We start from the raw sequence: 13,389 nt of genomic DNA, 5'->3' as shown, positions 1-13,389 counted from the left end.
AAGACAGACCATGTCTGAAGGCCTAAAATTTGAGGTCTGACGTTGGCCCAGGCCTAGCAAGAGAAGCAACTACTGCCATTGGCGCAGGCCCCTGGAAAAGAAGTGGTGAGACAGAGAAGAGGGAGAACAAAAGCAAATAATGGGGGGAACCCCCCCCCCCCAAAATAAAGGAGAATAAGCCAAAAAAAAAGTAAAAATGAGCAAAATTTAAGAAGCCAAAATATATATTATTGACAGAAAAGTAATTTTCTCCCTGGCTCCTAAAATAATTTTGGCTAGGGACCAGAAAACTTTCCTCTCCTGCAGATAGATAATCAGTTGACTTTTAATTAGAAAAAAAAAAAATGTATAATTTGTTTCCCACTTTACTGATCAGACTCGAAGACTGGCACAAATTGACAGACCCTTTCGTCTCTGGGTCAGCAGTTCAAATCTGACTGAGGTCTGCCTTGCTCTTCTATTAAATCGACAGAAGATGTCACATACTGGAATAAACTCCCTAATTAGGTTTGAGAATGCAGACAAAGAAAAGTCCAACCTCTGTCAACCCAGATTTGGAAAAGTAGAGTCAAAAACAGGCATGTTTTTTATCTTCTGATTTCATAAGCCACTCCTATGTATATGACAAGCCATTTGAGAACCTGAAGATGCTGGGGCGGTTCTATAATGAGGCAGGGTGAGGCGGCAGAATTCTGAGGCAGCAAAAAATGCCCCTATTAGAATGCCACTGTGGCATCTGCCTGCCCTGCTGCAGCTGCCAACCCAGGCCAGCAGTGGCAGAAAAGAGGAGGGTTGCTGCCGTGGGCCGTCGCCGCTGGAGGCCAGGCTGGCTGCGTGGAGGAGGGACGCTGCCGGAGGCCAGGCCGGCTGACGGAGGAGGATGGGGTGAGGGGGCGCCATCTCGTCCCTCGACTCTCGCCTCAGGCAGCAGATTGCCTTGAGCTGCCCCTGTGAAGATTGTATTCAAAGAACTGGTAAACTTTGTTCCTTTGGCAATTTTAAGTGCAGGCCATTCCCCCTTTTGTTACTGATCTCACCCAGATTGTTTTCATTCCAATTCTAGGAGTCAGTTATTGAAGCAAATCTTAAGACTACTAGAATTATTTTTCATTTCTCTGAGCAACAACAAAAAATAGGTAAATAAAAGGCAGAAGAGATTAGGGCAGTTTGAGTACAAGCAAAAAGAAAAAAAAAAAACCACCTTGTAACTCCTTAATGCCAAGATCTGTTTCATCACTCTCTGACTTTGGCATGTGAGAAATGAATAAATCATTTCTTAGCTGATGCAAAGATTTGTAAGCTCTTTGCAGGATATCTCTTGGCTGGCATTCATTTTCTGTTCTGCTATGACAGTTTGTCAACCAGCGCCAGTATATTTTTGCATTGAGTAGAATCTGCAAGTGATGGGATTCCTGCAGTGATCTGTCATGTTTCTGATTCTGATTGAAGGAGGTCTAGGGAATATGTGCTGGAATTCTAAAGCTATCTGAAAAAGTCTAGGCAGCGTGCAGCTAATTTGCTAAATGAGACCCACATTTTACAGCTAAAATTAGAGTCACGGTGATCCTGGAAGCTCAAGGTGGACAAGTTCAGGCGTTTTTGAGAGATGGGCTGCTTTATTCCTCAGACAGCATTGTCTTTCACAGAGCAGCCGTTTTCCTGTGTTTTTGTTTGGAGGCAGCCTCCCCTGGCCCAGTAGAAACCATACCAGAGCAAGTTTAATGTTAATTACCTAATGCTATATTGGCCAGTTTGTTCTCATGGTTTTCTTGCATCCCTGTTGCCTACCAGAAAGATGAGGTTCAGGCTTTATGCATTTGTACATTGTGAACACCTGTGAGACTCTTGCTTGCAGGATGGAAAGCTGCAGCTTTATTTTGCAGAAAGTGCTAAAAACAGAATGTTAACCAATACATGGAAGAAAATAATAGCCAGATAGTTGTTTAAAACTAAACATCTGTGATTGTCTATTTTTGGTATTCTAACCAAAAACTACTTTTCTCTGTTTTCAGTCCTGTGCCAAAATTCTTTACCTTGTAATCAAGCCAATATGTATCCAAGTAGGTCAGCGTGCTGCAGCTATTGGCCCCCAGATAGTCCTGGAGTAGTCCCTCCCTAGCCCCTTTGGTTTTCAGGATATTGACAATGAATATACATGAGAGGGATTTGCATTCATTGGAGGCGGTGGAATGCAAATCTACTTCCTGAAAATTCATTTGGTTCTTTTGTAGCTCCCATTGCCATTGTGGATATCTTGAAAATCAGACTGGCAAGGGGCTCCTTTTGGACTGGGTTGTGGACCACTAGCTGTTAGGTAGCAACATTACGAGTACTGGAAGAAGTATGTCTGTGAAAGGAACTACAACCCAACCTCTTCAAAAATCTTAGCTGACTTTATGAAATATCTGAAATACCTCTGGGTGTTCACCTGATACCTCTATGGAGAGCCATGTGTATCTCAGTCCTTGTACAAGCCTGCACACAGGTGAGGTCATTCCAGTGGGGCAGATAATGTGGACACTGATATTCCAAAAAGCATCACAGGACGGGAAAGGGAATAAGGTTTATAGAATTAGGTGGCAATGGTTTTAGGAGGTTATTAGGAAATCATTATGTATGATGATTGATATGATTTATTATGTATGATAAGTGAGATGTTTTGTTTTATTGTGGATGTTTTTTATTTTATTGTATTGGCCTTTTATTGTTTGTACATTGCTTCTTGTGACCAATAGAAACGGTTAAGAAATGTGAGTAAAATAGCAAAATCTGTCCCTTTATTGTCCCAGTGCTATTAACCCTAGTCACAATTAAGAGAGTATGAACAGCTAAAAGGGTAAGCTCAGGGAATTAAATTTAACAGCACATGGTTATATTCATCTTTCTCAAAGTCAAAATAACCCAGACCAGTTACAATATACACAGGAATAAGAAGATGCCATACTGGGTCAGACCAAGGGTCCATCAAGCCCAGCATCCTGTTTCCAACAGTGGCCAATCCAGGCCATAAGAACCTGGCAAGTACCCAAAAACTAAGTCTATTCCATGTAACCATTACTAGTAATAGCAGTGGCTATTCTCTAAGTCAACCCAATTAATAGCAGGTAGTGGACTTCTCCTCCAAGAACTTATCCAATCCTTTTTTAAACACAGCTACACTAACTGCACTAACCACATCCTCTGGCAACAAATTCCAGAGTTTAATTGTGCGTTGAGTAAAAAAGAACTTTCTCCGATTAGTTTTAAATGTGCCCCATGCTAACTTCATGGAGTTCCCCCTAGTCTTTCTATTATCTGAAAGAGTAAATAACTGATTCACATCTACCCGTTCTAGACCTCTCATGATTTTAAACACCTCTATCATATCCCCCCTCAGCCGTCTCTTCTCCAAGCTGAACAGCCCTAACCTCTTTAGTCTTTCCTCATAGGGGAGTTGTTCCATTCCCCTTATCATTTTGGTAGCCCTTCTCTGTACCTTCTTCATCGCAATTATATCTTTTTTGAGATTCGGCGACCAGAATTGTACACAGAATAGTCTAAGTGCTCTTAAAAATAATCTGCAGGCTCTTGCCCTCAGTGGGCTTCAACCAGCATTCATACCACTGAGCACATTATTCATTACCTTTCTATACTTTTATAACCCCAAATTACCTTACATTCATTCTTATTTTTATTAATATCAAAAATACTTCAACTTATCTTTTAAACTACCTTCCACATTGGCTCAGTAGTGTCCCGACATTGACAATGTTTCGGCTTTTGCCAGCCTCGGGAAATTTTTGATATTAATAAAAATAAGAATGAATGTAAGGTAATTTGGGGTTATAAAAGTATAGAAAGGGAATGAGTAAATGACGTGAGACTTATGTGCTCAGTGGTATGAATGCTGGTTGGAGCCCACTGCGGGCAAGAGCCTGCAGATTATTCTTAAGAGCACTTAGACTATTCTGATACTTATTCCTGTGTATAGGGTAACTGGTCCGGGTTATTTTGACTTTGACAAGGGTAGTACTACTCCTGGTATTTTTGCTCTGGATTAGTAGTGAATTGGTAAATACATCTTTCCACAGCTTTCCAAAAAACTAACCAAAACTGCTCTGCATACAACTGAAAAGGAATTAAAAATACCCCACTGAAGGATTAAAGGATGAAGGCTCCGTAATATCTTGGTTTTGCTAGCCAAACTACTACTGAGGCTTGATGTTAGAATGTGCATTTCTCATGTCTATGAATTACTTCTCTTCTTTCAGGGTGGGACTCTGATAGCGGTTGGCCTGGGTGTTGCAGCTGCGGCTTTCGCAGGTAAGCTTCAAAATGCAGACTCCGTGGCTGCCGTCGGAATCACACCAAATGAGGGTCTATAAAAAGCCACCTTAGAGTGACTGTTTTTGAAACGTGCAGGTTTTTAGAGTCCAGACAGTTGCTATTTTTCTCTCCAACCTGTGCAAGTTCAAGCAGAGCTCACAATCTTGTTAAGATATCAGATGCTTTCTCAGTAGAAATGAATTGGTTTTTAGTAACATAGTAAAATGATGGCAGACAAAGACTAAAATGCCCATCTAATCTATCCAGACATGGAATAGCCAGAGAAAAATCTGCTGTATATTCACAAAGATTTTGGTTCACCTTCTTCGGTTATCAGAATACTAATAAACTGTACATTGTAACCATTATTTGAGGAGAAAGTGTGATGTTTGTGCCATACTGTTTTTTGATCTGAATACTGAAGATTGGTATAATAAATATTTTTTAACTAGCACACTCCATTCACATTTAGTGCTGTATGTTTAGTGGCCCTATACCATTTAGCTCTAGCAGGTGGTTTGCTCTTTGATTTGCTTTGGGTCAGTTACACGGAGAGGTAGATAAGGGAATGGAGTTGGAGTCTCCTCATTTGCAGAGCTGAGTTCTGAGCCCTACACTATCAGTAAAGAGTTTGTCATAGATTTTGCTGCTGCTTTGATCTCACTATTTTTTTTTCATCGGTCCTTGAGATTCCCTCTTGTTAAATTCAAGCAGCCTTAACAGCTTTGCAAGGAGCCAGAAAGGAAGCCGATGCTGCTGAGGAGGAGTCAGAGCCAGGACGGGGACTGGGGGGGAGGTGACAAATCATACAGGGTTGCGGGGGAGAGAGCAAGAGAGAGAATTGGAAAAATTGACAAGGGGAGGGGTAGTGGGTAGAGAATCATGCCAGACTGAGGAGGGAGAGCCCCACCAAAATAACTGGATACCCCCAAAGCCTTCATTCTGCAGCTAGCCCTGAACCACAGTAAAAAGAAGAAGTCCCATTGAGAAAGGGGGATTAGGAAGAGAAGAAGGCTGAAGAGAGAGGGGAAGAAAGAGGGAAAAGGCCAGAGGGGAAGGATGATGAAAACAGAGGAAAGAGGCTGGAGGGAGGGAAACAAAGGAAACCAACAGAAGAAAATAAAACCAGAGGGAGTTATGTGCCACACAGTGGAGGGTGGCGTTGCTGCATTAGTAGTGCTGACACCTTCTGCTAATACGTCTCGAGCCATCGCCATCAGGATTTTGGTGGAACTCTTGGAGGGGGGTTGTATTTATTTTTGGTCCAGCAGGTTCCCTTTCTTCCTTTTGGGTTTCCGACTCAATCGGAATTGGTGTCTGTGGGGGAAACAGCGCCATGAGCCTTCATTCCTAATTACCAAAGGATTTGTTTTCCCCCCCCTATCTTTATATTCTCCACCCATCTTAGCCCAGCCTTTGCAAAAACGATCTTTGGTGAACCCAGCCAGTCTGGCCATCAGGTGTCATCATTTGTGGAATGGCCGCTGCTCCCTTACTCCAGGGGCTGTGAACACTCTCCACGGCATCCCCGGCTGACACAAGGGATGCAGTTATGGCTCAGGAATTAAACCCAAGTCCTTTTAAGGGGTGCTTTTATTTCTAGTGACTGTAAGATCTCAGTAATCAGCTAATGAGGCCCTGCTTCTTGCCTTACTCTTTCAGCTTGGTGTGTCAATTCGTATGAGGAAGGATTAAAGTGCAATAGTCAATAATGAAATTGGTTCATAATCTATATCCATTGCCAGTGGTAAATTTCATATTTTAGAGAATGGGACTTACATTCCAAGCAATTAAAGTATGGTGGAAGAAAAGGAGCTGATATTTGTGGAATATCTCTTCCAGGACTAAATCAGCAAATAAATGTCCTGTGAGAGACATTGATGGACATACAGTAGATGTCTGTAGAGTTGTGTTTTTTTGCAATCCATTGAAGCATAATTCTAATAATTTCAGGTCGATATACATTCCATCTCTTGAAGCCTCTAAAACAAGTAATTACAGAAACAGTAAACAAGATTCCAAACCAGGTAAGTTCTGACTTAAGTTGATAGTGCAGTTTAGTTGGGGAGGGATCTCTGTGCACACCAGAGGAAATAACTAAGGAACTGAGTCAGTAAGCATTAGAATGATTTCTCTGTAAGGCAGCACTTGCCACAAAATAAACTTGAGAGATTTAACTACTCTGCTCTTCCCCATGCAGAGTAGTTAAATCTCAAGTGGATTGGGTTAAATTGCATGAGGACCCTGTGAGATTGGAAGATTGGGTGTCCACATTTCAGATGAAATTTAATGTGGAGAAGTGCAAGGTGATGCATATAGAGAAAAATAACCCATGCTATAGTTACACAATGTTAGGTTCCATATTAGGAGCTACCGCCCAAGAAAGAGATCTAGGCATCATAGTGGATAACACATTGAAATCTTCGGCTCAGTGAGCTGCGGCAGACAAAAAAGCAAACAGAATGTTGGGAATTATTAGAAAGGGAATGACAAATAATCGCTTCATGGTGAGACCGCACCTTGAATACTGTATGCTATTCTGGTCGCCGCATCTCAAAAAAGATATAGTTTCCTAGCATGTAGCAGATGGACTCAGGACCAATGGGTAAAGTGTACTCCTGATAGTAGTTGGAGACGGATCAGATTTCAATCTGACGTCAGCTCTAGTACATATACCCCTGCAGGAAGTGCAGCTCTTCAGTATTTTCCGTCTCCATAGCAGTTAGGGACTCTATGCATGCTCGCATAGCATTAGAGTAATTTTACCAAAGAAAACCAAAATAAGAAGAAATCTTACCTCTACAGATGAGCCCCGCTCTCCTGCGGTGACACCCATTGGGTCCCTCCCCCAGTTGAGATTTCCCGAGGTGATTTCCGCGACCCCTCAGAGGTAAGCCTCGGCCCGGCGGCCAACCCTCGGCGGGGACCTAGCCCCCGACTTTGGGTGAGGCTGAGAGGCAGCGGGTGCAACCTCAAGCGCGTCGGTGAAGGTATTTTCCCTCTCCCACCGCAGCCGGAGACTGCCCGGAACAAGACCGGGATGCACCGAGACAAGGTAAGGTAGAAATCAATTTAAAAGTCTCCGGTCTCCGAAGCTCGAGGAGCTGCACAGGTCACCAGTGCAACCTGGGACCAATGCCACCGGGTTGATCTGCCCTAGCAGGGCTAGACCCCGGTCAGATCAGAGGGTCCTCCCACGTGGAGGTGGTAGCCATATTGTCCACGTGGTCGCTGTCACCATTTTGCCCTGTCCGCCGTTTCGATCCGTGCACACATACCTTGTGCGCACAACGTCGCACGCCTAAGTACCGGGCGCACAAGCGACGTGCATAGCCACTTGCTTACTGTGCCGGGTGCACAACAGGGTGCACATCTCCCTGAGCGTACACCAAACCTACACGCACAACTTCGACGCATACTGGAGCGCACAACTGTACTTTACGCGCACAAACCATGGCACCACCAGAAAATAAACTCAAAGCTCAGGGCCTTTGCCCAGCATGCCACTTTAGAGCTGCACAGCATGAGAAGGCCACGGCCCTGTGTATACAGTGCGAAGAGACCCTAGGGGATCCAACTCATGGCCCTCCTCAGCCGGTACCGGGCTCCAGCAGTACACCGGTCCTAGCATTGCACAGCGGGACCCCCCTTCAAACAGGGCTCCCCAGGGACACGGCACTCCTTAGTCTAGACCCAGCATCTATCTCCTGGGTGGAATTCTTCAAAGGTCTGCATACGTTCGTCCACATGCAACTGGGGCCTCCTATGATACGGCCACAGGCTCCACCAGAGGACCTCAACATGCCGGGACCCTCTATGCCCAGGGAAGTGATCCCACCGCCCAGAAGCCCCACCTTCGGGGACACGGACAGTTCAGATGAGGATTCAGAACCCCTGGAGGAAGGGGAACGCCCTCTGGGGACAGAGCCCCACCGAACCATGAGACGCTTCTTCACCAAGGACGAGCTTCCAGACCTGGTCACACACAGCTTAAAAGAGCTTGCTATCCCGGGCACAAGTGCCTCGGGGGAACCTAAGACGAACCCACTATTAGAGGGACTCCGTCAGACCTCCCGCCATTTCCCACTATTACAAGCCGTCCAGCAACTAATTGACCTGGAATGGGATGCCCCAGAAACTACATTCAAAGGGGGCCGGGCTCTGGCAGCCATGTACCCTCTGGACCCAGCCGCCAAAGATTTCCTGGCATGTCCGAAAGTGGATGCCATGGTCTGCGCGGTCTCGACCCATCTTTGGTGGAGGCCCTGGAACCAGCTGTATCATTCCTCGCGGACGCCGCTTCTGATCTGGTATGCATAGCAGCTAGAGGAGTGTCATCCACCGTGGCAGCTAGAAGACACATCTGGCTCCAAAACCGGTCGGCCGACGCATCCTCCAAAACGAGACTCACAAGGATGCCTTTCAAGGGAACACTCCTGTTCTGAAGCGAACTAGAGAAACTAGCCAACAAATGGGGTGAGTCCCCACTGCCGCGGCTACTGGAGGACAGGAATAAGAGAAACCAGCAATCCTTCCCCCGAACCTCCAGGGGCAGAGGATCACAGCACTTCAACCCATATTGAAGCACATATCAAGCGGCCCGCCCCGCTGGCCGGAGCCAGTCCTTTCGGAACAAGCACAACAAAAGGGGAGCCAGCTCGGGCTCCGACCCCAGCCGCACCCCACAATGAAAATCAGCCGACCCATCCAAAGGAAGAAGCCATAGGGGGCAGACTTGCCCTATTCTACCAAAGATGGGTCGAGATAGCATCGGACAAGTGGGTCCCATCCATCATTCGAGAGGGATATTACCTGGATTTCCACCACCTCCCTCCGGACAAGTTTGTGGAATCTCCCTGCCACGACCCTTCCAAGAGGATGGCAGTAGAAGCTACACTGACCAGATTGCTAGCCTTAGCGGCTATAACACCGGTACCTCCACAACAAATAAATACTGGATATTATTCCATCTATTTTATCGTCCCCAAGAAAGAAGGAACATTCAGACCCATCCTGGACCTCAAGGCGGTCAACCGTCACCTGAAGATTCCTCGCTTCCGCATGGAAACCCTGCGCTCGGTAATAAGGGCGATACAACCGGGAGAGATCCTTACATCCCTGGATCTGTCGGAAGCCTACCTACACATTCCGATCCATCAACAGCATCACGTTTTCTACGCTTCTCGATCCTGGACCGTCTCTACCAGTTCCGGGCACTACCTTTCGGGTTAGCCACTGCACCCCGGACGTTCACCAAGATCATAGTGGCGGTGGCAGCAACACTGAGGAAGGAAGGAATCCACGTGCACCCTTATCCAGATGATTGGCTGATAAGAGCGAAATCCCCAGAGGAAAGCCACCAGGCAACCAACAGAGTCAAAATTCTACTGGAGAGCCTCATTTTGGTGGTCAGCACAAACAAGAGCTGCCTGCAGCCCTCCCAATCTCTAGAATACTTGTGAGTCCGGTTCGACACAAAAAAAGACAAGGTCATACTGACACAGACAAGGAGTTCAAAACTGATGACCCAGTTACGAACCCTGTTGAGCAAACTTCGCCCCACAGCATGGGATTACCTACAAGTTCTCGGCCTCATGGCATCCACACTGGAAGTAGTGCCATGGGCACGAGCTCACATGAAACCTCTACATAGAAACATAGAAATGACGGCAGAAGAAGACCAAACGGCCCATCCAGTCTGCCCAGCAAGCTTCACACATTTTTTTCTCTCATACTTATCTGTTTCTCTTAGCTCTTGGTTCTATTTCCCTTCCACCCCCACCATTAACGTAGAGAGCAGTGATGGAGCTGCATCCAAGTGAAATCTCTAGCTTGATTAGTTAGGGGTAGTAGGGGTAGTAACCACCGCAATAAGCAAGCCACACCCATGCTTGTTTTACCCAGACTATGTTATACAGCCCTTATTGGTTGTTTTTCTTCTCCCCTGCCGTTGAAGCAGGGAGCTATGCTGGATATGCGTGAAATATCAGGTTGTTTTTTTTCTCCCCTGCCATTGAAGCAGAGAGCTATGCTGGATATGCGTGAAGAATCAGTTTTTCTTCTCTCCTGCCGTTGAAGCAGAGAGCTATGCTGGAAATGCGTGATGTATCAGTCTTCTACAACGCTCACTACTATCACGATGGAATCCACTGTCCCAGAACTACACCGTATGGCTTCAGCTCCCGGACAGAGTTCGGGCCCAACTACGATGGTGGCTACAAGAAGCCCATCTGAGCCAGGGAACGAGACTATCCTCACCAACCTGGATCCTACTCACCATGGATGCCAGCCTACGAGGATGGGGAGCACACTGCCAGGAGCTAACTGCCTAAGGGCAATGGAACGAAGAAGAGTCGGGATGGAACATCAATCGCCTAGAAGCCCGGGCAGTCAGACTAGCCTGCCTAAGGTTCGTTCACAGATTCCGAGACAAAGAGGTCAGAGTAATGTCGGACAACACCACAACAGTGGCTTACATCAACCATCAGGGAGGAACCAGAAGCCAACAGGTGTCTCTGGAAATAGACCTCCTAATGTCATGGGCGGAAGTGAATCTTCAAGAGATCTCTGCCGTCCACATTGCCAGGAAAGACAATGTCGCTGCAGACTACCTCAGCAGCGAAAGTCTAGATCCAGGAGCATGGAGGCTGTCGACCACAGCATTCCAATTAATAGTAAACCGTTAGGGAACACCAACCATGGACCTCCTGGCAAACCAATCCAACGCCCAAGTACCCAGTTTCGTTAGCCGCAGGCGGGAACCCAAGTCCCAGGGAATCGATACCCTGGTACAGACCTGGCCACAGGAGACTGTTATATGCCTTCCCGCCGTGGCCCCTATTGGGCGCAATCATCCACAAGATAGGAACACCACAGGGGACCAGTACTTCTAGTGGCCCCGGACTGGCCAAGTAGACCGTGGTACGCAGACATGTGAAGACTGCTGACAGGTAGCCCCCTGCCGCTACCTCCACACAGAGACCTGCTCCAACAGGGACCGATCCTCCACAAGGATCCAGCTCGATTCTCTCTTACGGTCTGGCCATTGAGAGGACTCGCCTAAGGAAGAGCGTTTACTCGGGGGCAGTAATTGACACCCTACTCTGAGCACGCAAGTTCTCCACATCCCTAACATACATAAGGATTTGGAGAGTATTCGAAGCCTGGTGCGAGGAACGCAACATCATACCATGCGTGGTCAAATTTCCTGCGATTTTGGAATTTCTGCAGAACGGCCTACAGAAGGGATTGTCTCTCAACTCCATCAAGGTACAGGTGGCCGCATTGTCATGCTATGGAACCAAGAGCGAGAGCGGCAGCATAGCCTCTCACCCGGATGTCTCCCGCTTTCTGAAAGGAGTCAAGCAGATCCGACCACCCCTGAAGTGGCTGGTGCCTCTTTGGAATCTCAACCTGGTCCTAGATTTCCTAGCAGGAACCTCTTTCAGACCTCTCTGCGGCCTGTGTCTCCGACTAAACACTGAAGACAGCCTTCCTGCTGGCAGTCTATTCGGCCCGTCGTATATCCGAGCTACAAGCACTTTCCTGCTGAGAGCAGTTCCTCAGACTCACCCCGGGAACCATCCAGTTAGGCATAGTTTCGTCGTTCCTCCCCAGAGTGGTGTCTCACTTCCATCTCAACCAAACCATCTCGCTACCATCGCCAGATGAGCATAAGAATTCGGAAGAGGCTCGAAGTCTATGCCATCTCAACGTCTGCAGGCTCCTAGTCCGATACCTGGAAAGGTCAGAATCCGTACGAAAGACGGACCATCTATTGGTCCTTCACAGCGGGAAGAAGCAAGGGGAAGCGGCTTCGTGAGCAACCATAGCCTGCTGGATCAAAGAAGTCATCAAGGCGGCCTATGTAGAAGCAGGCAAGCCACTGCCTTTACAAGTCAAGGCCCATTCTACTAGAGCCCAGGCAGTGTCCTGGGTGGAAACCAAGATGCTGTCACCCGCCGAGATCTGCAGGGTGGCGACATGATTCTCCATCCACATCTTCTCCAGGTTTTACCGCCTGGATGTTCAGGCTCGGGAGGACACAGCATTTGCAAGGGCAGTACTAAGTGGGTCACGGGCAGCCTCCCACCTGGTTCGGGAGTAGCTTTATACATCCCATTGGTCCTGAGTCCATCTGCTACACGCTAGGAAATGGAGAAATTACTTATCTGATAATTTCGTTTTCCTTAGTGTAGACAGATGGACTCAGCATCCCACCCACGGCTGCCGTTACTCATGGAATTCTCGGGGGACATCCCCGGGAGTGAGTGAGTGATTCAAGGGTAAACCATGCTTTCCTTCAACTAGGATACCCATCCTACCGGGTGTCGACGTTTCTCGGTTGAGGGCACTGGCGGTCTCCAGCTATAACCAATTCAACCAGTTCGAATTATTTAAGTTAACCAAGTTATAAAGTTAATCAAGTTATTCAAATTATTCAGTCATATATATATCCACAATGCTTTTCGAGGAGAATACTGAAGAGCTGCACTTCCTGCAGGGGTATATGTACTAGGGATGATGTCAGATTGAAATCTGATCCGTCTCCAACTGCTATCAGGAGTACACTATACCCATTGGTCCTGAGTCCCATCTGTCAACACTAAGGAAAACAAAATTATCAGGTAAGTAATTTCTCCATTGCACTGCAGAAAGTACAGAGAAGGGCGACCAAAATAACAAAGGGGAAGGTACGGCTGCCCTGTGAGGAAAGGCTAAAGAGGTTAGGGCTGTTCAGCTTGGAGAAGAGATGGCTGAGTGGGAGATATGATAGAGGTCTACAAAATCTTGAAATGACTTGAACGGGTAAATGTGAATTGGTTATTTACTCTTTCAGATAATACAAGGATTAGGGGTCACTCCATGAAGTTAGCAATTAGATCATTTAAATGGGAGAAAGTTAGTATAGTTGGGTTTATAAAAGGTTTGGATAAGTTCCTAGAGCAGAAGTCCATAAATCGCGTCGAGTTAAAGAAGCGGTAAGGATCTGTAAAAACAGATAGTGAATCGCGGGTTAGACTTACGCGGTGAAATTGTGAGTACACAGCGGGTTAGAAACGGGGTAACTGCGGCCGCGCTTTA

The 13,389-nt window shown here is 46.7% G+C and overlaps 1 protein-coding gene across 2 annotated transcripts in view; it reads left to right on the top strand.

Moving 5' to 3' along the window:
• DNAJC15 (DnaJ heat shock protein family (Hsp40) member C15) overlaps window positions 1-13,389 on the top strand; it is a 103,905-nt gene that overhangs the window by 61,001 nt on the left and 29,515 nt on the right. For both annotated transcript variants that reach the window (XM_029602940.1, XM_029602939.1), the window contains exons 2-3: window positions 4,251-4,302; window positions 6,259-6,332. In XM_029602940.1, the coding sequence (XP_029458800.1) occupies window positions 4,251-4,302; window positions 6,259-6,332 (126 nt within the window). The remainder of the gene's footprint in view (window positions 1-4,250; window positions 4,303-6,258; window positions 6,333-13,389) is intronic.

Source organism: Rhinatrema bivittatum, chromosome 5 (assembly GCF_901001135.1).
Source record: "Rhinatrema bivittatum chromosome 5, aRhiBiv1.1, whole genome shotgun sequence".
NCBI classification, from domain to species: Eukaryota; Metazoa; Chordata; class Amphibia; order Gymnophiona; family Rhinatrematidae; genus Rhinatrema; species Rhinatrema bivittatum.
Note: the sequence above shows the minus strand (reverse complement) of the source record. Positions and strands in the feature narration are given on the sequence as shown.